The 24,679-nt window shown below is 57.6% G+C and overlaps 1 protein-coding gene across 1 annotated transcript; it reads left to right on the top strand.

Annotated features, from left to right (window-relative positions):
* The first annotated feature begins 82 nt into the window (after positions 1-82).
* On the top strand, positions 83-24,000 carry ONECUT3 (one cut homeobox 3). Its single transcript, XM_041467146.1, has 2 exons — positions 83-1,112; positions 23,708-24,000. Exons 1-2 carry the CDS (start codon positions 83-85, stop codon positions 23,998-24,000), a joined length of 1,323 nt encoding a protein of 440 aa, XP_041323080.1.
* Positions 24,001-24,679: the final 679 nt, after the last annotated feature.

The raw sequence follows: 24,679 nt of genomic DNA, 5'->3' as shown, positions 1-24,679 counted from the left end.
GGAGGCGGCGGCGGCGGCGGGGGGGTGGGGGAGGAAGGCAGCGAGCGAGCGGGCGAGGCAGCGGCAGAGCCCGGCGGCCACCATGGAGCTGGCGATGGAGAACCTGGGCAGCCTGCACGGAGTCCCGCACTCGCAGCCCGCCGAGCTGCTGAGCCCCGCGCACGGGCGACAGAGCTCGCACCGCAACCTGGTACCGCACGGCCGGCCCGCCATGGTCTCGGGCATGGCCTCCATCCTGGAGGGGGGCGACTACCGCGGCGAGCACAGCCTGGGAGCCCCGCTGCACCCCGCCATGAGCATGTCCTGCGAGTCGCCCTCCGGCATGAGCCTGAGCAGCACCTACACCACGCTGACTCCCCTGCAGCACCTGCCGCCCATCTCCACCGTCTCGGAGAAGTTCCACCACCCGCACCACCACCACCACCACCACCACCCGCACACGCGCCTGGCCGGCAACGTCAGCGGTAGCTTCACCCTCATGCGCGACGAGCGGAGCTTGGCCTCCATGGGCAACCTCTACAGCCACTACCCCAAGGACATGCCGGCCATGGGGCAGCCCCTATCGCCGCTGCCCAACGGGCTGGGCAGCCTCCACAACGCCCAGCAGCCGCTGGCCCCTTACGGCCCCGCCGGCCACTTGCCCAACGAGAAGATGCTCTCGCCCAACGGCTTCGACTCGCACGCCGCGATGCTGTCCCGGGGCGAGGAGCACCTGGCGCGGGGGCTGGCGGCCCCCAGCTCGGCCATGATGCCGCCGCTCAACGGGATGCACCCGCACGGCCACCCGCACGGGCAGCCCGGAGCCTCGCTGCTGGGCGAGCGAGAGCGCCCGGCGCCCGGCCCCGGCTCCCAGCCCGGCGGCTCCGGGCAGGTGGAGGAGATCAACACCAAGGAGGTGGCCCAGCGGATCACGGCCGAGCTGAAGCGGTACAGCATCCCGCAGGCCATCTTCGCGCAGAGGATCTTGTGCCGCTCCCAGGGGACCCTCTCGGACCTGCTGCGGAACCCCAAGCCCTGGAGTAAGCTCAAGTCCGGCCGGGAGACTTTCCGCAGGATGTGGAAATGGTTGCAGGAGCCGGAATTTCAGAGGATGTCGGCGCTCAGACTGGCAGGTAGGACACGGCACGGCACGGCACGGCACGGCTCGGGCCGCCCGTCCCGCACCTCCGGGCGGGTGGGTCAGGGGGTGCTGCGAACACGCGTGGGAACCCTCGGGGGTTCCGTGGTTGCCATCGCGAACTGGGGCCGGGCCCGGGCGGTGTACCGATCCGGTTTGTGACCTTAAGACCAAAGGGAAGGAATTTATGTTTAAGGTGAGTTATACCTAAGGCGACCTCCCGCCTCCCCGGGCCTGCTGCTCCCCGGGAGAGATGCGGGATCGCTGCTGGACGGAGCCCAGAGGTGCCAGTTGGCCGCCGCCCGTCCTCCTGCCTTGGGGATTTCCCTCTCGGTACCGCCGAACCGGCCCCGTGGGGCCGGCAGTACCCTGGAACTCCTCCGCCGTCGCTTCGGCCACCGCCTCTCGGTACCGGGGCCGCGCTCAGGGGAATCTCCGGGCCACCCCGCCGGGGCTGCAGCACCGGGGCTGCGGCACGGGGGCCGCGCTCCGCTCCCTCCGGGCACCGGCTGCCCTCGGCAGAAGGACCGAGCCCCGCCTGCCCCGTGTCCCGGCTGGGTCGAGGTCCCGCAGCGCCGTTCCCCGCGGTCTCGGGCGGCGCTGGTCCGAGGCTGTGCTGGAGAAACGCGGCGATCTGCGCCGAGGGCGGGCGGGGGTCGCGGGGAAGGGGCCGGAGGGTGCGACAGAGGGGACAGCGGCGAGCGGGGACGTGCCCGGTGCTCCCCGCCAGCCCGGGCTCGGAGCCGCTCCCCCGGAAACGACTGGAGCTCTTGGCTCCGCGGGGCCGAGCCGCGGCGGACAAAACACACGTTAGTGATCTTTAATTTATTTTTTAAGAAATCCGAGCTCCCCGTGGGGACGGGCAAAGCCAGCGACGAGGACCCGCCGTTATTTATGGGGAAGAGCAGCGTTCATATGTATTTAGTGTAATTCAGTTGCTCTTTAATTAGGGCAGGGTAGTGGCATCTTTTAGTTCCAGTCGATGCCCTATTGAAAAGCAGTTAATAGAATGCAAATTGTTCTTGGCTTTACAAGGTTCTGGTAAATAAAGATTTAAACACTGCCGCGATCGGCCGTTTAATGCCCCCGTTGTTGGGGCTAATTGAGCAGCAGGCTCGGGCTTCTGCCTCGCCAGAATTGGAAATTATAATGAATAATTAAAAAATAATAGTAGTAATAATAATTTAAAATATCCGTGATGGTGATGATAAAAAGGCGGCCGCAGCTGGGGGAAGCTCGAGGGGAACTCTCTCCTCGGCCGGCCTCGAGAGGTCCTTGTCCCCGGCCCGGGTCAGGGATCCCTGTCCCCGAACCGGCTCGTAGGGTCCCTGTCCCTGCTGTCACTTCTTTGCTCCTCGCGCCGCCGTGGGAGGTTTATTCTCCCCAGAATTCTTTTTCTTCCCCGGCGCCGTTTCCCCCAGCGCCAGGGCCGCCATGTCCCCATTATTTACAGGAATTAACCCCCCAGATTTCCGGGGAACGGGGTTTGTTCATTTGCTGCCCGTGAAAACAGGGAAAAATCCACCAACCACCAGCCCAGGCTCCTGTCCTGACCCTGCCCGAGCTGCCCTCGCTCCCCACGCGGCTCCTGGAGGGGCTCGGCCGAGCTGCCCCCCGCTCCTGGCTCTTTGTTCCGGCCCCGAGCCCCGCTGGCTCCCGCTTTCGTTTCGCTCCTGCCACCGCCTCGCCGGCCCGGGCCCGGCCCTGGGGTCCGCCCCAGCCCCCCGGGCTCAGCCCCGGCCCGGCTGCCCCGAGCGGCGGCATCGGGGGGAAGGGGTCGCGCTGGGAGGCGCCGGGCCCGAGCCCCCCGCTCGATGCAGGCGAATCCCCAGCCCGAGGCCTCGGGGATTCTCCGCTCGTTCTTTCCGGCTGCCCCGGGCTGGGGGCCTGGAGGGGTCCGGATGGTTGCCACCTTCGCCCCCCGGCAAGCAGGGAAGGGACCTGGGCGGCAAGAGGAATTTTTCCTTCCCGGTATAAGGAAAAAAAAAAAAAAATGTGTTCTACGTGTGGCACGGCCGGGGCAAGTACTGGTACTGGTTCTGATGCTATTCCTGCTTCTGTCCTGGTTCTATTCCTATTTCTCTTTCTGATCCTGTTCCTCGTTCTGCTCCTGGTTCTATTCCTGTTTCTGGTCTTGGTCCTGGTTCTGGTCCCGGTGCTATTCTTATTCCTCTTCTCTTTTTGTTTGTTCCTATTTTCGATCCTAGCCCTGGTCCTGGTCCCGGTCCGGGGCCGCAGGAGTCCATCTGATGGATTAGTCCGAGTCAGTGAGCCGCGGATCGATGACCACGCCGGGCCACTAGAAATGGCACCGCCGCTTTTCTCCTCTTTCCAGCCCAGTTCCCCCCGTCCCGCCGCCCCCTCCGAGATGAACCATTAATTATTCAGCTGGGAGATGAGGGGGCTGCAGCTCCGGCCGCCCCGCGCTCCCTCCGGCCCCGCTGGCCCCAAGGGGCTCCGCAGAAGAGGAGGGGTCCCACGGAGAAACATCTGGGCAGCAGCTGGCGGTGCCCAGCGCGTCCCCTCGGGCCATTCATCTCTGCGACCCCGAGTCGCGGCCGCAGACCCCCGGGCCCGCTCCAGATTAATCTCCACCAACTTCGTGACCGCCCCGCGAGGCCTGCCAGGGCCCTGGGTGACGCAGAGCTCCCACGGTGGCATTTTTGGGGGTCCTTGCACGAGTGTGGCCCCCACCCGCTAAACCCCGACCCCTCTTGCCCTGGGAAAAGGCGCCGGCTCCTTCCCCGAGGGGAATGCGGGAGGTGGGAACGCTCCTGCGCCTCCCTCCCCGCGTGTCGCGGCGGGCAGGGGGTGCCTCCCCACCCTGCGTGTCCCTCGCGTGGCTCTGGGTGCGCTCCCATCCCAGCCCCCCTCCAGTGGGAGCCCCCTCCCCGCCACCGATTTATTCCGGCACTCAGGACCGGGAAATCCGCTCGTGATTATTTCTCGGGAGGGCGGCACCGCCGTCGTGTCCCTTTCGCGGCACGGCGCTCCCTGCTCGCCGCCTTCCTTCGTGCCCCGCTCGGAGGGGCGCTCGGGGGTCCCTCCTGCCGTGGTTTTCCCCGGCTGTGCGTGGAATTCACCCCCGCGCGTGGGGTGCGCCTGGCCCCGCGGGGCCCGGGTAGCTCCTGCTGCTTTTACATTCGCTTCTCCTTTTCCTTCTCCAACCTTTCGTTTTATTTTCCCATTAACACTTCCACTCCTCACCCCCCACTCCCGTTTTTTCGTTCTTCATTTTCATTTTTTTCTGTATTTGCTTTCACTTTGTTTTGTTCGTTTTGTTTGGTTTTCTTTCTTGCTTTCTTTCTTGCTTTCTTTCTTGCTTTTCTTGCTTTTCTTTCTTGCTTTTATTTATTTCCTTCTTTCTTTCCTTCTTCCTTTCTTTTCCATTCTTTTCCTTCCTTTTCCTTTCTTTCTTTCTTTTCCTTTCTTTTTTAATCCTTCCTCTCCTGCTATGAATCCCTTCCCCGAACATGTCTCCACCGCAGCACCAAGTGTCGTTTTTCAACACAAACCCCAAAACCACCCCGGAACTGCGAGCACGACCGCGGGGCTGGGTCGAGGCTAATGCCCGAGGGTTTTGACAACGCCAATAATTAATATCACTAATTAATACCGCAAAATTAATACACATACGTGATAGAAAAAGGGACAAGATGGCGCTGAATAAAACCTCGGGAAATATATATATTTAAATATTTTTTCACGAGTTTTGTTTTAATTTCAGCCTCTTTCAAACGACTTTGGCCCAACGACGGCTCCTCTAGGCCCGCGGCCACCGAGCACCGGGGCGGCCCCGGCTCTGGCCCGGCTCTGGCCCGGCTCTGGCCCGGGAGAGCGGCGGAAATCCGCGGACGGTTTCGTTGCTTTCGATCCGCGCGTGGCCGCAGGCGACGGGAAAAAGGCGCCGCAGCCGCGGAGAGCTGTGGAGGACCGGGAGCGAATGGGTTTTGTCGCCGTAAAATGGGCGAAAACGAGATTTTGGGGGTCTCGGCTCTCAGCGGCTCCTCCCGGCCCGCGAGAGTTGCCCACGCAGGGAGTCGGAGAAAGATTCGAGAAAGGAGGCAAAGCTTTGTCCCAGTTGGGGAACAGAAAACAACCAACCAAACCTTAAAAAGTCTGGGTTTTTTTGTTTTGGTTTGGATTAGTTTTTTGGGTTTTTTTAACTTGAATTTCTTAATTTTTTTTCTTAAATTACTATTTTATTTCGCTGTATTTTTTAAAAAAAATTATTTTTTAGCTCGTAAATGTAGTTGGAACGAGATGAGCTTTAAGATCCTTTCTGAAGCAACCCGTTTTGGGATTCTGTTGAATTAGAGGCGACTTTCTCCGCCCGCACGGAGCAGCCACTGCCGGCGTCCCCGGCTGCGCGGGGGCGGCCGCTGCGCGCTCCGCTGCTCTCTCTGCGCCGTGTCCCGCAGCTCCTGGGGTCCCTCATTGCCTGAACCCCGTGTCCCGCAGCTCCTGCTGTCCCTCATTGCCTGAACCCCGTGTCCCGCAGCTCCTGGAGTCCCGCATTTCCTGAACCCCGTGTCCCGCAGCTCCTGCGGGCCCTCATTGCCTGAACCCCGTGTCCCGCAGCTCCTGCGGGCCCTCATTGCCTGAACCCCGTGTCCCGCAGCTCCTGGGGTCCCTCATTGCCTGAGCCCCGTGTCCCGCAGCTCCTGGGGTTCCTCATTGCCTGAACCCCGTGTCCCGCAGCTCCTGGGGTCCCTCATTGCCTGAGCCCCGTGTCCCGCAGCTCCCCGCACCCTCCGCGCTCCGAGCCGCCGCCTTATCAGCGCGGCGGGGCCGCCTCGCTCCGCCCGCGGCTGTTTTTCTGTTTGCTCCTAATCTGCGCCTCAGAAGGGGCCAATAAACCTCCCGCAAGTTAAACATTAAATGGGGTTCCTTCCCCCCACCCCCAGGAAACAGCCTCCCCCCTGCGCGGGGTGCCGCCTGCCACCCACCCGTGCCCGCGGGGTTCTGCTCCCCCAAACGCTGCTCCCCAAATCCCCCACGGGCTCTGGACATCGCCCCAGCCCCGGGAGCCACGCCTGGCGCTTTTCTTGCCGCCTCCTTTTAATTTGGGTTCGCATTTTGGGTGGGTTTTTGTTGGGTTTATCTTTTTCTGGGTGTACAACACGGGGGTGATAATTTTTTTCCTTGTCCTGTCAATCGCCACTGAAACCATAAGGGAGAGATAACAGAGAAGAGAAAACTCTCGGAGTGACCTTTGAATCAATTTGAAAAACCTCATTTAACTGATAAGTCTTGAAAGGCCCAGAACTAATTTGAAAATACATCTATTAAAATCTCATTGCCGCTGCCTGGGAGCTGCTGGGAAGGGTGTGCGAGGCGACTTCCCGGGGTCGGGGGAGCCGGGAGAGCAGGTTTAAGCCCTGGTCAACAAAGAGATTGCAGAGCTGACTGCAAAATGATGGTGCTTAGACCAGGAGAAGAATAAGAATATTAAAAGAAAATGGGTTTTTCTCTCCCAACTGGTGGGGAAAGGGGAGATTTACAGCATTTTTCTGCCATAACCAGGCACAGAGTCTGGGATCGCAGACAGAATATTGGATTTTATTTTTTTTATTTTTTATTTTTTTTCCCTTCACAAAACAAATCCAATATTTTCTCATTCTGCTCAGAGGCAGCTGCAGGGCCGGGGAGTCTGTGGCTCTGGGGGGGCAGCCGTGCCCCACTGAGGGGTGAGGAGGAAGCTCTGTGCTCCCATCACTGCGTTTTCTGCCCAGCTCCCTTGGTGCCAAAAAAGCTGAGGAAGCACAGGGATGGTGAAGGCAGGAGAAGAGCAGAGGCAGGGCCCAGGCTCGTGTTTTCCTGCCTTGCTCTGGGCATCACCTGGGTGTAAAGGAAACAAAAATCCCTGCAGAAAGCTCCTGGCACGGGGGGTTCATGGTGTGAGGCCGTCCTGGGCTTGGAGCAGGGTGGTGATTGCTGACTGGAAACACGAACACAAAAATAAGATTTGAAATGAAATAAACTCCATCAGAGCCTGGCTTGAAAGAACTGAGGCTTGGCAGCTCGTTGTGGGTGTGGAAATGCTCCTCTTGCTCCAGAGCTTGGGTGCAATTTGGGATGCTGGGAGAGAATCCCAGCAGGACAGGCCGTGTTCCCTGCAGGAATTGTTGCTTCCCTGGCTCGGACAGAACCTGAGCAGTCATGTTCCCAGGAGAGGAAGAGTCTCCTGAGGTTCCCCGAGTTTTTTGGAAAGGTTCAAGCAGAGGGAGGCTGACCCTGAGCAGGAATGGAGGCACTGGGCAGCTCTGATCTGCCCTCACCCCATACCCACCTTCATGGCTCTGGCCCGGCTTCTTTTTTGGATTTGAACTGAGATGTCCAAATTCCTGGAGTGTAGCATGAAGCTGAGGCTTAAAGGAGCCCAGGATGAGTCTCACTAACCCAGGATGTGTCCCATCAGCCTGGGATAGGGTCTGACCCAGCCAGGACGTGCACTTGGCCATGGCCCTACTCCTGCACAGCCCCAAGGGCAGCGCAGAGAGGTTGGGGCAGCCCCTGGTTTTGGAAACTGGCCCAAATAGGAAGGTGGAATCCAAAATGTTCCCCTCCATCCTCATCCAGAAGCAGTGCAGGGAGGTGCTGGCGAGCAGCAGCTTTTGGCAGCTTTTGGAGTGTGTTTAATCCTGGCTCCGTGCAGGACTGGGGCCACTGAGCGGCAAAATTTGCTGATTAAATGGAAATTCAAAAATCTCATTAATACCTCAAATGATACAGGGAGATCTCTGTATCCAGCAAGATGTAAAGCAAGTCTGGCTTGGATGGGAGAAATGGATTTTTGAAATGTTTGGTGTTGTTAAAAGATAGCAAAGCAAAGAGGCAATGTCGGTTCTCTGGGGCTGGAAGGGGGTATCAGGGTATTTAAAAAATAAGAACTCAGTATTAAAATGGAGAGATGTTTGTATGGACACGGGTAGGATTTCAAGCATGATCCTAATAACTTAGCAAATTTATATACATATATATATATATGTTAAGTTATTAGGGTCATGCTTGAAACTTATATAATGGAATAGATATATATATTCCATTAGGGATCTGCATCAATGCTCTAAACACTGGTGGTTTGTGCAGCGCAAGGAGAGGAGGTTCAGAAGTGATTTTAAAGCCATTCCACGGGTGTTTTATGTCTGGAGGAGTTGGGTTCAAGGTGTTGCACAGGTGCTGAAGCCAAGCCTTGCCCACGTGGGGGGATGCAGGGATGCTGGGCTGAGATGGGCAGGGCTGCTCGTATTGCTTGGATTCGCTTTGGGATTTGGGAAACCTCGTCACCCCTGGCAGACCGAGGGTGGCTCAGCTCTGCCCAGCCTGGGAAAAGTATATGGAAAATTTCCATATGGAGCAGGAGGGAAAGCAGGGGCTGTTATGGGAAGGTTGGGAGTGGCTGTGTTCTCCTTGCTTGCAGAGGAAGGAGGACATCCCAACACCTTGACAAAAAAGAGCCCCCCCAAAAAAGAAAAGAAAAGGGAAAAAAAAAAGAAAAAAAAAAAAAAAAAAAAAAAGCCCCCCCCAAAAAACTCCCAAAAAAGAAAAGGAAAAGAAAAAAAAATGAAGAGCAAATTGTACATTGCAGCTTTTTCTGCTGCTGCTGCCATGGCCAGGGGTACGAAGGCCACTCTGCTGAGCTCAGGGCTCGGCAGGACGAGGCAGCAAGGGGAGCTGCTGTCTCCCATCAGGCTGGAGCAGAACTGAGCTCTCCTGCTGCAGGAATGACTCCAGAGAGCCATAAACATTTGGGCCTGCGGGGCTGGGTGTGTGAGCTGAGGGCACTGCGGGAACCCAAAGCGTCGGGGTCGGCTGCCAGGGACCCTACAGAACCCCCACATGGACCAACAGCAGGGGAAACACCTCGGGCCACAGGTGATGCTGTCCCCAAGGAGTGCCCACAGTGTGAGCAGGGCACAGCCTGGGGCAGCCGAGGGCCATGGCAAGGGTGGCTTTGACCCCGGGGAAATGTCCCAAAGCCACCACGTGGAAGAGACACGAGCGGTGACGTGGCCATGGACTGACAACCCCCGCTCGTGCCTCAGTTTCCCTGGGCAGCAGAGGGGATGAGGTGCTTTGGCAGCGCGCGGCAGAGCTCTGGCAGTGCCGGCTTGTGAAACCCGGGGAACCCCGCGGTGCCCCGGAGCCTTCCGAGGTCCCTCTGCGGGAGCCACGCCGCTCCCGATGGCCGATAACGAGCAGGTAACGAGCGAAGCCTCCCCATTAGGGATAAAATTGCAGCTGCAGCGGGAGCTGCTGACGGGCGATAGCATCAGGGGCTGACAGAGATCTCCGCGCTCCGGGAGCGGCTCCCACCGCGGGGCAGCGCGGAGCCCGCCGCGGACCGGGCAGCGCAGCAGCGGCAGCACCCCGCCCCTGCTGTATTCACACCGATCTGGCCCTATTCCGTGGGTTTTCCCCATTTTCCGAGGGTCTCTTGTTTGCCCCGGCGCGGCACCCCCGATAAATTCCAGCTCGGGGTGGGGGGTGGATCTCGGCCGCGTTTCCCTCTGTGGATGGAGCCGCACCTGGCGCAGCTGGGCTGGAATGTGATGCTCGATGCCAAAGGGGTTTGTGCTTCCAGAGCCTCCCCAGAATGGGGATTCCCTTCCCCATTCCCCCCAACTCCAGGGAATGGGGCTGGGAATGGGGACAGGGAATAGGAGAAGGGAATGGGGACAGGGAAGGGACAGGGAATAGAGACAGGGATAGGAGAAAGCAATAGGAGCAGGGAATAGGGACAGGGAATAGGGGCACAGGGATGGGGCGATGGTGGCACTCCCCTGCCAGGCTTCAAAGTCACCCCAAGGCCTCTGGAAATGCATGCCTGGATCAATGCCTGATGTTAATCCTTTTTTTGGGGGCCAAACTGAGGGATTTTAGTGACATTTCTCGAGTGGAAGGCAGTGAATCCCTACCCTGGTGTTTCCCTGGGAGCTCCTCTGCTGGACTGCCCAAAGCCACCTGCCACTTGCCTGCACACACGAGCAGCCAGAAAACAGAAATGGAAAGAAAATCATCAAAATCAGGGCATTTATTTGAGGAAAGATGATTCCAAACCAGTTGGCTTTTCCTGGAAAAATTCTGAAAGCATCTCCCCAAAACCCTAACAGGCTTTTTCACCCCAAATGCTGATTCCTCTGCCTTCACCACCTGCAAGAAAAGCCCAGATTTCTTTGCTCTGCTTTATGTCACCATGGCGAGGTGGTGACTCCATTGTGGTTACCTGGGGGTGAGCCAGGTTCTTCATCCTCGGGAAAAGGGACCCTGAGGGACATTATGGGCTCAGACCCCCCCTCAGCCTCATACCCCAGCAGTTTTCAGGGGGTTTGTGGAGGATTTGTGCTTCCTCTGGATGGGGGATTCATCCCGGTGCTCCGGGAGCTGAGCCCAGCCCAGAGACCCCAGTGCTGCTGGTGAGAGGGGCAGCGCCTGGCAGTGCCACTGTCAGCTGGCAGTGCCCCCCAGCAGTGTCACTGTCACCCAGCAGAGCCCTGGCAGTGTCTCCTGCTGTGCAAGAACAGAGAAAAGAGGCAGGAGTGGGAAGGGGGAGCCAAGGGGCTGCTGGGCATTGCCTCGGGCACAGCTGTGCCACCCGTGGGTCCCCTCGCTCCCTCCTCTCTTCCCTTTACTCTTCCTCTTCCTTGTTTTCTTTTTCCTTTTTTCTTTCTTCTTTATCTCCCTTCCTTCCTTATTTCCTTTTCTCTCTTCATTTGTTTCCCTTTTTCCTTTTCCTTTTTCTTTCCCCTTTTCTTTACCATTTCCCCCCCCTTTTCCTATCTTTCTCTTTTTCTTTTCCTTGTATTTCTCCTTTTATCTTTTTTCTTATTTATTTTTCTTTCCCTTTTTTGCTCTTCTTCTGCATCTCCTCCTCCTTTTCCTCCTCTCCCTTTTCTCTCTCTTCCTTTGCTTTACTCCCTTTCCTTTCAAGTAATTTCTGTCTGCTCTCTTTTTTCCTCCCTTCACTCTCTCCTTTCCTTCTCAACCCATTTTACCCCCAAACCCCTTTCCAACAGAAACCATTCCCTGTAACCATCCCAAGCCCTTTCTCCAGCTCTGCTGTCCCATTCCACCCTCCCACCTTCGGGGGGAAACCCTGGGGATGGGCAGGGAATGGGACTGGGAATAGGGACAGGGAATGGGACTGGGAATGGGGACAGGGAATAGGGACAGGGAATAGGGACAGAGAATGGGACTGGGAATGGGGACAGGGAATGGGGGAAGGGGATGGGGGACGGGAATAGGGCAAGGAATGGGGCAAGGGAATAGGGACAGGGAATGGGGGAAGGGGATGGAGGACGGGAATAGGGCAAGGAATGGGGCAAGGGAATAGGGACAGGGAATACACAGTGAATGGGGACAGGAATGGGGCAGGGAATGGGACAGGGAATGGGGTAATGAATAGAAGAGGGAATGGAGCAGAGAATGGGGCAGGGAATAGGGCAGGGATTAAGGCAGGGAATGGGGCGGGGAATGGGGCAGTTCCTGCGGGATGGATCCCCCTTCCCGCAGCCCTCCCCGCAAACCTGCCCGCGAGCTCCCGCCGGTCACGTCGCCATCAAAGTGATGTGCCAGCAATATCCAACACGCAGTTAAAGCCACTCGTGGGAGTTTCAATAAAATCGACCGGGCAGGATCAATGGGCTGCGCTGGCCCCATCCCCACACGGAATGGGGCGGGGGAGCGCGGGGGGGCCCAGGAAAAACACCCAGGGCTGCGAAATGGGGGCGGTGGGAGGGGGGAGCTGATTACAAATCTATCCCATCCTCGCCGTGATTAATTGCTGCGTTACCAGAAGGAACAGCGCGGGGTGGGGGTCATTTTTAAAGGTAACGTTGAGGAGGGAGTTTCTCTGCTGCCTTTGGAGGGGAGGAGGCAGGAGCCCTTTTCCCGTGGCTTTCCCTCCCGGCAGGATGGGGCCGGCACAGTGATCGTTCACCCGAGCCCAGCAGAGATTTGGGATTTGGGAAGAGCCCTCCCTAGCCACGCAGGGGGAGCTGAGCGCCATCCCCACCCAGCTGGGATCACTGGTGTCACAGCACTGGGACCTTGTTGTCCATCGCCTCACGGACCACCAGCGTGCGGGTTCCGGCTGCCCCCCACCCTAAAACACCCCTGAGCAGCCCCTTCACCCCACAGTGGGACTTTGAAAGGGCTCTGCGTCCTCCCCAGCGCTCAGGGGTCTCGCTCCTGCCCTGCCCTCCCCGGAGATGCCCAGCTCAAATTAAAACATCATCCATCGTTCCGGTGGCAGCGCATAATCCCTGGCAGATCAGCGCAATTACTGCGGGAAATGCCTGGGGAGCTGAACTAATAACGCCGGCCCGGTGGATTAAGAGCCACTGGCTTAGCGCCGGCCGTGCCACCGCGGCCCCACGCGCCCGGGGGGACACCTGGGGACACCTCGGGGCACAGCGGGATCCCGGTGGGCTCGGGGCGGTGGTTGTGTGGCTGGATGGGGATTTGGGATGGTTTTACTGCCTCGTGTGTGGAGCAAAAGTGGGGCAGAGATGGGGCAGCGATGGGCAGGGATGGGCAGGGATGGGGCAGGGATGGGGCAGGGATGGGGCAGGGATGGGGCAGGGATGGGGCAGGGATGGGGCAGGGATGGGGCAGGGATGGGGCAGGGATGGGGCAGGGATGGGGCAGGGATGGGGCAGGGATGGGGCAGGGATGGGGCAGGGATGGGGCAGGGATGGGGCAGGGATGGGGCAGGGATGGGGCAGGGATGGGGCAGGGATGGGGCAGGGATGGGGCAGGGATGGGGCAGGGATGGGGCAGGGATGGGGCAGGGATGGGGCAGGGATGGGGCAGGGATGGGGCAGGGATGGGGCAGGGATGGGGCAGGGATGGGGCAGGGATGGGGCAGGGATGGGGCAGGGATGGGGCAGGGATGGGGCAGGGATGGGGCAGGGATGGGGCAGGGATGGGGCAGGGATGGGGCAGGGATGGGGCAGGGATGGGGCAGGGATGGGGCAGGGATGGGGCAGGGATGGGGCAGGGATGGGGCAGGGATGGGGCAGGGATGGGGCAGGGATGGGGCAGGGATGGGGCAGGGATGGGGCAGGGATGGGGCAGGGATGGGGCAGGGATGGGGCAGGGATGGGGCAGGGATGGGGCAGGGATGGGGCAGGGATGGGGCAGGGATGGGGCAGGGATGGGGCAGGGATGGGGCAGGGATGGGGCAGGGATGGGCAGTGATGAGGCAGTAACTGGGCAGTGATAGGGAGTGATGGGGGCAGTGATTGGCCAGTGATGGGCAGCAATGGGACGCACGGAGCTTCCCTGTCCCGCACCCGGGCCGGGCCGTGCTATTCCCGATTCCGTCCCCCCCTCGGGGCGCGGGTGGACCGCTCCATCCTGTGTGCGCGGAGCGGCCGGACCGGCCCATTGCGCTGAGGGAGAGGGGGGAGCAAGGGCCGGTCCATCGGGCAGCGGGGGGGTGCCGGGCTGTACCACTGCGTCCGCCCCGGGGGGAAGCGCGAGCGGCCATCCGCACGGGGGCGCCAGCGCGGCGGGGACGGCCCGGAGCTGCTGCGGAACGAACCATTGCCGGTGTGGGGGGAGCGGGCGGGACCAGCGCTCCGAAATGGCGGGGGGGGCCGGGCGGGGACCCCTCCTCACCCTCAGCCGGGGAGGGGTCACCCTGGGCCGCAAGGTCACACCTGAGGGGCCACGGCGAGGGGCAGAATGGGGCTTTGTCCCTGCCGCTGTCACAGAATTCCAGAGCGGTTCGGGTGGGAAGGGACCCTAAAGCCCACCCAGCTCCTCTGGCCTGGCTCCAGCAGCTCCACGTCCTCCTGCTGCTGTTCCCCAGGGCTGGGGCAGCTCTGCAGCTGGGCTCTCACCTGAGCACAGGGGCACAGGGGCAGAATCCCCCCTGCCCTGCTGCCCACGCTGGGGGCTCAGCGCAGCACTGGGGGGGTTTCTGGGTCAGTGCCCATGGCCGGGGCAGGCTGAGCCTCTCACCCACAACACCCTGAGTCCTTCTGCCCAGGGCTGCTCTCCATGAGTTCATCCCCAGCCTGTGCTCAGGGCTGGGCCTGCCCCTCATGCTGGCTCTGTGCCAGGTGGGAACAGCTGGGATTTGGGATTTGGGGTCACACTGGAGCTGGGCTGTGACATGGGCTGACAGAGGGCTGTGAATGCTCAGGGCTCCCCTGGAGTGGGGCCCCACACCTTGAGGGGCTCCAGGCTGGATCTCCCTGCTGCCACGCCCTGCTGGAGCTCAGGGGTACCCGGAGCAGCCAAAGCCCCTGTGCACATCATCCTGCCCACCTCCAGAGGGTCCTGGAGACACAAACCTTGGACACCCCACCCTGAGGGTTACAGACTGTCCTGGCTGTCCCTGCACCAGAGACAGAAATCCAGCAGCCCACTGAGAAGTGACTTGGCCAAGCCCCAAGGGACTGAGGGAGCTGGGGAGTTGAGGTGTTGGGGCTGGGCTGGACTTGATGAGCTTGAAGGTCTCTTCCAACCCAGTGATTCTGGGAGTCTGTGATTCTGGGATTCTGTGACCTTCCCATCTCACGCCCCATAAACACACCCAGGACCAGATTTCATCAGGACATGCAGGAAACTCTTGGGTTTTTCCCCTCCACTGCTTTTTCCCTGTCTCCAGCACACGTTTTGTAGCTGGTGATGGCTCTGGGCCCTCTCTGGGCACCGGCTCTGCTGAGAGCACCTCAGGGCCAGCACACTCTGATGAAGGACATGCCATTGCCACTGAACTTGCTCATTGTCCCTGCTCAGAGTTCCAGGAGCAGCTGGAGGCAGGAGCAGGGAATCCCAAAGGGAGATCCTTGCTGCTCCTCTCCTGTGTGATGGGTGAGGACAGAGTGGAATGCACAGGACCCTCAGCCACGAATATTTTATCTTTCACACAGTTTGCATTTATCTGAAATTCAGAGTGTGTCCACCAATTGCTGACATGTAGATCTGTGAATCCCCTGTGTTTAATTAACACTTTAATTTATTAATTTACAATTTATTGGCCTATTCAGTAAATATTATGTACATATTCTGGAACAACTCGAGCTGCAGGACTGGTCCTTCAGAAGCAAACTTGGAAGTGGATCCTTCAGCTGACAGAGCTCATCCTGCAGCACAGCAACACCATCAACCTGAATGAAAATCCATGGACTAACAAGTTCAGTGTCACAGGGATGCCACCCCGGATTGCCATCACAGGCTCCTTGTCCAGCATTACCTCATTCTCACAGAATGGAAGAATCCTGGAATGTGCAGAGCTGGAAGGGACCCTCAGGGATCTTCAGTCCATGTCCTGCACAGCCACCCCAACAAGTCCACCCTGAGCACCCCTGGCAGCGCTGTCCAAACGCTCCTGCAGCTCTGGCAGCCTTGGGGCCGGGACCATTCCCTGGGCAGCCTGGGCAGTGCCAGCACCCTCGGGGGCAAGAACCTTTTCCTAATATCTGACCCAACACCAGCCCTCCCTGAAGCATTGACACAAATCAACCCCCAAACTCCCCTTTTCCCCCAGAATCTGTAGCTGTGGCTCTCGCACCAGCGCTGAGCACAAGCGAGTCCCGCCGGCTCCAAGGAAAACCCATTCCAGGGGATGGAGCTTTTCCAGCCTCATCCCCTCCGCCGCTGCCATCCCTCCGGGCGCTGCCGCCTGACTCCGGCACTTCATTAGCACCAATTTGCTCTCGTCAGGCTAAGTGCTGCTGACTCGGGAGAGGAGCGAGGAGATCCGAGCCGCCCTGCCTCGCTCCGCGGCTCCTGCCCAGCCCAGCCCCGCCGCAGCAGCGCTCCGCTCCCGGCAGCAGCTCCCCGCGGCCGCCGTCTCCACCGGAACAATAAAAGCAGCTGATCCTGGCCCCCCAAAAAAAAAGGCCTGGAAAGGGAGGAAATAGGACAAATGGGGGAAGTGACTTCTGTGAGCTGATCCCGGTTCCCCTGGGTGCTGGGAGAGCGGAGCAGGGCACCAGGTCTGCCTTCACAAAGGAGTCTGGAAAAGCAAGTGGGAAATGAAACCTGTGCAGAAAGGAAATGCTTTTAACAACAAACTCACCTTTTTAAGTCGTGTGAAACTGTTCTGGTGTCCCTGAGAGGGGTTTGGTGGCTGCCACAGGGCCAGAGCAGCTCTCCTGGGGAGGACAAGGGTAAAACCAGGGCAGATGTGGAGGGATGGAGCCAGCAGAGCTGCAGCAGCCACAGCTCCTTTGTATCGCTTCAGCCACCCTCAAAACAGACTAACTCCTCTGCTTCAGTGCTGGGAAAGATGAAAATGCCACCCATGGAAGAGCAGGCCATGCTTGGGAAGAGCAGGAGAGGAAATGAGCTGTCCTGGGGGCTCTGCTGCGTGTCGGGGCAGCTCTGATGACCCCAAATCAGGACCCCCATCTCGGGAAGGAGCCTTGTCACCCGAGCAGGGGACAGAGGGCTTGTGCTTCCCTTTCCAGCCCCTTCCCTCCTCCGGATGCCATCTCCTGAGGCTGTGGGGTGGTCATTGTGGGTGGCTGCTGGAGCCAGATCCATTGCATTATTTCTAGATCGAACTGGAAGAGTCAAAGAATAACATTATCCTAACATCCTGGGCCCATTAACACATACACAGATCATTAATTTACTAACTTCATAGGCAAATTTCAGCTGCAAAGGCTCTCACCAAGAATTTACCACATATCACCATTTTAAAACCTAGAGATCACCTGCTAGGGTCAATAACAAATTTCTAACCTCTAAGAAAAGCACATATAGAAAAATACATAGTGCAAAACAAATGCTGGATCCAGCTCAGCTGGATCAGAGCTGCCCCCTGGGCTGAGGCACCGAAACCTCGGTGTGGGGAGGGGAGGGGAGGGAAGGGCAGGAAAGTGCAGGGGGGGAAGGAAGGGAAGCGCAGGAGGGAAGGGAAGGGCAGGGAAGTGCAGGCAGCAGCGCTTTGTCTCGTCTCATCTCATCTCATCTCCTCATTCGCAGCGCTCAGAGGAAGATTTAATTTGCTGGGCTCGGGGAAGCGGCTCCCCCTGCAGCGCCGGCTGCATACCAATGACCAGGGGCTCTCCTCGTCCCCGCCGGGCTGCAGGGACACCGGGGGGAAGCCTGGCCCCACCAGGGGACACGTGCGGGGCTGGCAGCTCTGGCTGAGACGTGTCAGTCCTCCCGGGATTTTCTGGGGTGCTCCGCAGCTCCTGACCGCATCTCCCAGATTCTGAGTGGCCTCTGATGGGGTTTCTTTTATCACTACAGAGTGGCTCAGATGCTGTAGGACCACAGCACCCAAAATTCCCCACAAGTTTTGGAGGCCAGGAGGTGATTTTTTTAATCGTGTACAGCTGAAGGCTGGGAGATCCCAGGAATGGGCACTGCAGGGCAGCCTCTGCTCTGATCATTCCATGGTTGGTACTGTGAGAAATGGTACTCACTTCCCAAAAATTTAAAAGGTTTATTAAAACCTTATCAAAAATACAACAGAAGACTGACTAGAGAAAATATTACGGTGCCGAGAGCAGAGGATCTTTCCCACCATGTGCTCTTGTGACTCCACCATTGCCCTGGTCACCCTGTGCCAGGGCTGGGCAACTTTTCCCATGAAGAAATTTTCCCTAATATCCACTCTAAACCTCCCCTGGTGCAACTGGAGGTCATTTCCTTCTGTCATTTGTTACTTGGGAGAAGAGACTCACCCCCACCTGGCTCCAACCTCCTTTCAGATCCCTCTGCCCCTTCAAGGAGAGGGGGAAACTGAGGCAGTCCAGGGGCTGGGCCCATCTTGAAGGCACAGAGAGCAGCCAGCTTTGCTCAGGGCCATTTCCCACCCAGTGGCCACCAGTGGAATCAGCCTGTTGGATTAGGCCCTTTTCTGACCCAGAGATGGGGTAACTGAAAGGTGTTTTAAAAACTTTTGTCCCATTTTCAGTCTCGTGAGAAGGGTGAGACAATACAGATGTTGTAATTCACACCATCACAATCAGAAATTAACTATTTCCTAATTACAGTACATTATAAGTGTTTCTTGGCCTATCAGCTTTAGCCACACCATGCTGTAAATGCCTCAAAGCCAATAATCTAAAATTTCCCCTCATGGGTCCTACTACAATTCATCTTTCATAGTTCTATTTCTCCAAAGTATCCAGTCTTATTTGCAAGGCCATCTTTTGAAACTTGTTTCCAGTTCCATTTCTCTCTCAACAATGTCTGTCCCATTCCATGGCATTTCTAAGTCATCCTTTGTTATCTCAAGCTTTGCACACAGATGCACACTGTGTGAGCCTTCGACTCACCCCCACCTGGCTCCAACCTCCTTTCAGATCCCTCTGCCCCTTCAAGGAGAGGGGGAAACTGAGGCAGTCCAGGGGCTGGGCCCATCTTGAAGGCACAGAGAGCAGCCAGCTTTGCTCAGGGCCATTTCCCACCCAGTGGCCACCAGTGGAATCAGCCTGTTGGATTAGGCCCTTTTCTGACCCAGAGATGGGGTAACTGAAAGGTGTTTTAAAAACTTTTGTCCCATTTTCAGTCTCGTGAGAAGGGTGAGACAATACAGATGTTGTAATTCACACCATCACAATCAGAAATTAACTATTTCCTAATTACAGTACACTATAAGTGTTTCTTGGCCTATCAGCCTTTGCCACACCATGCTGTAAATGCCTCAAAGCCAATAATCTAAAATTTCCCCTCATGGGTCCTACTACAATTCATCTTTCATAGTTCTATTTCTCCAAAGTATCCAGTCTTATTTGCAAGGCCATCTTTTGAAACTTGTTTCCAGTTCCATTTCTCTCTCAACAATGTCTGTCCCATTCCATGGCATTTCTAAGTCATCCTTTGTTATCTCAAGCTTTGCACACAGATGCGCACTGTGTGAGCCTTCTGCCAGGCTTTGAGAAATTCTCTACAAATCCATTTCCCACATCAGCCCATCCCACCTTTGCACCAGGGAAACCTGTCCCCACCTGGCCAACCACACCCAGGTTCCCCCCTCCATTTCTTCCTCCACCTCCCTCTGAGCCCATAAATGCTCCTCAGTTCTCTTCCACCCCTGGGAGATGATTTGACAAGGAGAAAAAGAGAGAAACTGGTGGGTTTTGTGCAGAATTTCCTCCCCCTATCCTTGCTTACAGCCGTTGTGCTGGCTCTGAAAGCCCCTGGCTGTCTTTTGTGATTTCAACAAATCACCAGCACTTAAGCAAAGTGGGCAGAAAATTACAGGTTGTATTGCAAGTGAATGGAGAGGGAAGAGCACGCTGGGGCCGAAAAGCAGAGGTTTGCTGGTATAATAGAGAAAGCAGGGTCTGACAGGCTGTGGAAGCCTCAAAGCCATCAGGTATTAGTTAAATGCTTGGCGGGGTTCACGCTGCGAGGCATAATCGCAGTTCCTGAGCAGCAGCCATTTGATTGTCTCCATTATGTCCCCTCTGAAATGATTTGGGAGATGTTTTGCTCGGAGCTGTCAAGGTTAAGTCAAGGAAAACGCGCTGCCTCTGACATGAGGCTCCCGGGAGGCAGAAACCCTGGGCAGAACCTCTGGGGAGGAGGGTGGGATGGCTCTGCGTTCTGGAGCTCTTTCCTCCTGCTTTCCCTGTCCGAGGTTCCTCCTTGTCTCTGCTCCCTCTGTTTTTTCGGCAGCTGGGTCAGAGCTGCCTCAGGGATGGCGTTGTTTGGATTGTGTGCCCGCTGTGTGGAGGGATCCGTGCCGTCACCAACCCTGTCCCAATGCGTCTGCTGTCCCCCCCTTGTCACTTCTGGGCTCCTTGGTTGGGTTTGGAGGGTGTGAAACGAGCAGGGGAGGGGTTGACAGAGGAGAAAACCCCACTGTGGGTGAGCCCATTATTGGCCAACAGAGCTGTGGGAGACTGCAATATCCTGAGCTGGGAGGGACCCCCAGGGATCTTCAGCGCTGTCCCTGCACAGCCACCCCAACAAGCCCACCCTGAGCACCCCTGGCAGCGCTGTCCAAACGCTCCTGGAGCGCTGGCAGCCTTGGGGCTGGGATGGTCCTGGTGCTGCCAGGGCCCTCTGTGTCCCAAGCGCTGTCCCTGCCCAGCCACCCCAACAAGCCCACCCTGAGCACCCCTGGCAGCGCTGTCCAAATGCTCCTGGAGCTCTGGCAGCCTTGGGGCTGGGATGGTCCTGGTGCTGCCAGGGCCCTCTGTGTCCCAGGAGGAGCAGGACAAGCCCAGGAATAAATAAACCCTGTCCTTTGGGGACACGTGCAGAGGCAGGGCTGGAAATGTCCCCATCCCCACAGCCAAGCCCAGAGAGCCGGGAAGGACATGATGGAAATACAACATTAACTCATGGCTGGGCTGTTTGGATCTTAGAACTTGGGGGGAAAAAGGGATTTTGGAGCACAAATACCTGACCCACAGCTGGTATGGGTGGGAGGCAGAGCTGTGCCCCTGGCTATTGTATTCTCAGGGAATGCCCCAACAAAGGCAGGAATGATGCATCTGACTCTGTGTTCTCAGAAGAAGACTAACTTATTACTTTATAATACTATATTATATTAAATAATACTATACTATACTATACTAAAGAATACAGAAAGGAGACTTACTGAATGCTAAAAAGATAATAATGAAAACTCGTGACTCTCTCCAGAGTCTTGACACAGCTTGGCCGGAATTGGCCAGAGAGTGAAAACAACTCACACCAGAACCCAATGGAACAATCACCTGTGGGTAAACAATCTCCAGCCACATTCCACATGAGCAAAACACAGGAGAAGCAAATGAGATAAGAATTGTTTTCCTTTTTCTCTGAGGCTTCTCAGCTTCCCGGGAGAAAAATTCTGGGCAAAGAGATTTTTTCAGAGAATGTGAATGCCACACCTGGCTGCCCCTCGTCCCTGGCTGCCTGCGGGGACGTGGGGACAGCCACAGCCAGGCTGCCTGGGAAAGCAGCGCCCAGGGGATGGGGAATGGGAAAAAGATCCTCCGTGGAGGGGTTGATGGCTGCCGTAAATAGATCTGAGCAGCGCCGCCATCGATCGCTGCTGTGCGGAGCTGTAATTAGATTGAGCTGGGGGAGAGGGGAGCGGGGCTGCGTCAGCAGAAAGGGAAATTAATAAATAAACAAACCAGCACAGGAAATGGGGGATGTGGCCGCCAGCGGCAGCGCAGGCCAAAAATAACCCAAAATAGCAGGGGTGAGGAGCGGGATGTCACCTGTGCCTGGACAATGGCACTGCTTCCACTGCAGGAGCCCAGTCTTACCCTGGTGGTTTGTGTTTGCCTCGGAGCTCAGAGTTATTGATGGGAGACTGGGTTGTAATAATCACTGCTAAAAAAGGAATGGAGGTTGGAAAGCTGAGAGGCTGCACCTTGGGCTGGATGTCCAGCATGGTGTGGGAATGGGTGCCAGCAGAAAGGAGAGCAAGAGGACGGACTGGATTGCCAGGGTGACAGCTGGGTCACACCCACGGGTCCTGCGGGGATGTGGGAGACATTCCAAAGGCCATCCTGCAGGGCAAAATCTCCATGAGTGGAGTGTGAGGAGCCCACCCTGGACACAGGAGGAGCTGAGCATGCTGGGGGTGCCGGGAGGGCTTGGGAGGGTGGGCTCAGGGCATAAGTGTGGGGGGAGTGTTTCTGTTTGTTGTTTGGCTTGGGGGGACTTTGGTGGGGGGTTCTTTTTTAAAATTCATGTCTGGGGGAAAAAAAAGTCAAATTTTCTATAAAGGCTTTTTTTTTTGTTTGTTCTTTTTGCAAGCATCTGATGGTCATAGGGTAGGTTTCCACATTCTCTGCTGGCTGTTTGAGTAAGGCACCCCTGGGACAGGGTCCCCTGGCATCACTCAGAGTGTCCCTTTGTCCCTAAGGATGGTGGTGTGCATCCAAACCTGCCTGGGGGAGGGGGAAGGGGAGGGGAAGGTTCTCCACTGGCTTTACCAGGGCTGGCTGGTTTGGACTCAGAGTGGTTGGTGGTGTCCAGCTCGGTGCCTCCCATCCCCTGCCCAGTGGGAGCAGAGCTGGTGGCTCTGGGGTCCAGGCCAGGGCTGAGCCCAGCAGCTGGGACACAGAGCTCAATCTGCTGCATTAATTGTCTCCTTCAGTGAGCTCCAGATTTCCCCAGCCCTGGGTGGAAGGGGTGGATCTCATCCTTCTCTCTCAGTTCGAGGTGGTGTGAAGAGGGCTTGTAGTGGAGGCAGCTGAGGAACTACAGGAGGAGGAGGTTGCTTATTTTCCAGTGGGGAAGAAATTACTCCAAACAGCCTCCCACTACTCCTGAGTTACACATTGCCTCCCCTGTGGCTGTGGAGGTGTGTTTGGAGAGCAGGGAGGGGTTTAGCCCAAGGGAAATACCTGTCCTGTGCCCTGCAGCATCTTGGCCCCTCCGAGATCTGTGCTTGGAGCTTGGAACTTGCTTTGAGCCCTCCAGGCCAAAGAGGCTCCTGCAAGTGCCAAGCTGAAATCTGCCACCCAGACAGCAAATGTCTCAAGGCACCCTGCAAAATCCTTCAGAAAATCTGAACCAAGAAAGCCCAAAGGTGAAAACTGCTGCTGCCCGGGCAAGAGCGGGACTGCCTTTGGGAAGTCTTCAGCCCACAGTTTGCTCTGTCTTTTCTCAGCTTCCCAGGAGGAAATGCTTTGTCCCCAGCCCTGTAGGGTCAGATCCATGCCCTGCCGTGTCTGTGGCATCTCAGGTCCCTACAGTTCTGTGTCTGGTTGAGTCCCTGAGCACCCAGATCAAACCTCAACAGCTTCAGGGTCAGCCCTGCTCTGAGCAGGGACTGGATCAGCCACCTCCACCATTTTACAGTTTTCTAAGAAAATATCACAGCAAAGGTCCCCTTGTTCCACCCCTTCCACCAGCAGTGTGTTTGATATCCCCACAATTAACATTCATATATTTATCTATTTTACTCACTTTCCCCTCTGCCCTCATGCAGTGTGCTGGGGTCAGGGGGGCTTTCCTGGCTTCCCCCCTGGCAGCCCCTCTGTGCTGACCTTTGCCTCCAGCCAAACATGTAGGGAAGGCTTTTAATTCAATGCTGACAAATGTGCCAGAGGATCCGATAGCAAAGGCACACAGGGGAGACAGAATTTCCTGGAGCCTCCAGTGGCTCAGGCAGGAAAACCCCTTCCCAGAGAGGTGGATCCATGGTGGGTCCTTCCAAGCTGTGGGATTAAGGCTGCAGAGTGACCCTTCCATAATGTCCCTGTCCCCTGCATTTCCGAGCTGGCAGCTGGATGTGGTGGCCAGGAGACACCGGTTCCCTGAGTCCTCCAGGGACATCCACAGGGGTGATGAGGAGTGAGACCATGCTGAGGGAGGCCCAAGGGTAACCCCCAGAATTTAGGGCTGAATCCCAATAGCCAGTCTCTGGGAACAGAGCAGTCCAGGGCTTTCCTCAGTCTCTAGTCCCAGGGTCAGCTGGAGATGCTGAGACTTTCCCTGGGCTTCCCCCAGGCTTTTGTCACCCTGGCGTCACAAGAGGCCATTGTCCCTTCTCAGGAGGCGCAGGGAGGAAGAGGAGGGAGCAGTGGGACACGAGCCAGAGAGTTTCCTGGCGGGAAGGGCCTGGATTTTGGGAGGCAGCCGGGCAACCTGCAAGCGGGCCAGGGTGGGGAAGCCCAAATTAACAGCCCTGTTCTCTCTTTTGAACATCTCCAGCTTGCAAACGCAAGGAGCAGGAGCAGCAGAAGGACCGGAGCCTGCAGCCCAAGAAGCAGCGCCTGGTCTTCACGGACCTGCAGCGCCGCACCCTGATCGCCATCTTCAAGGAGAACAAGCGCCCGTCCAAGGAGATGCAGATGACCATCTCCCAGCAGCTGGGCCTGGAGCTCAACACCGTCAGCAACTTCTTCATGAACGCCCGCCGGCGCTGCATGAACCGCTGGCAGGAGGAGCCAGGCGCCAACCCCGGGGTCCCCTCGTCGTCTACAAGCACTTTCTCCAAAGCATGATGTCCCCCAGCCCCCCCTGCCCCTTCCTGGATGTCCCCCTCATGACAAAGCCAACCCCAGACTCACACGCATGGCCTGACTGGGGTGGGTGCTTTTGGGGTGGGTCTGTCAGCCTCCCAAACCCTCAGCTGGGTGTCACCCATGGACGTGGGCCTCGGGCCACCTCCTGCTGCCACCTCCTGCTGCCACCTCCTGCCAGCTCATGGAGCAGGGACAGGGTTTGTGGCCAGGTCAGCGCCGTCCCCAGGAGGGCTCAGAGGAAGCCCGTGGGTGGTGTGGGATGGAGGGAGGAGCAGGGCTCTGTTTGGAAGGAAGCATCCCCGGTCCCTGGGGATCACAGAGCCTCATCTCTCCCTGCCCAGGAAGGTTTCTGGGGAGAGGGGCCTGTCCTGACCTCTCGCCCTGATCTCTGTCACAGCCATCCTTGTGGCTCCCCCAGGGGTAGACGTGGGGGTGACACAAGAAGGGGTGTCACAGGCTGGGCTCGGGCACAGCCCCACTGCACCAGGGCCAGACCTGGCGTGGTTCAAAGGGGACTGAGCCGGGGAAGTGCTCCCAGTGCCTGGAGGGCTCCCGGGCTCCTGCCAGCTCTCTCATTGCTGGAGGTTTTCCCCTGCTCACGGGTTCCCCAAGGCAGCCAGACCCTCTGTGCCATCTCCACATGGCACTTCCACCCCTT

This window comes from Pyrgilauda ruficollis, unplaced genomic scaffold (assembly GCF_017590135.1).
Source record: "Pyrgilauda ruficollis isolate IOZ18807 unplaced genomic scaffold, ASM1759013v1 scaffold200, whole genome shotgun sequence".
NCBI lineage: Eukaryota > Metazoa > Chordata > Aves > Passeriformes > Passeridae > Pyrgilauda > Pyrgilauda ruficollis.
This window is presented reverse-complemented; position numbering and strand designations above follow the sequence as displayed.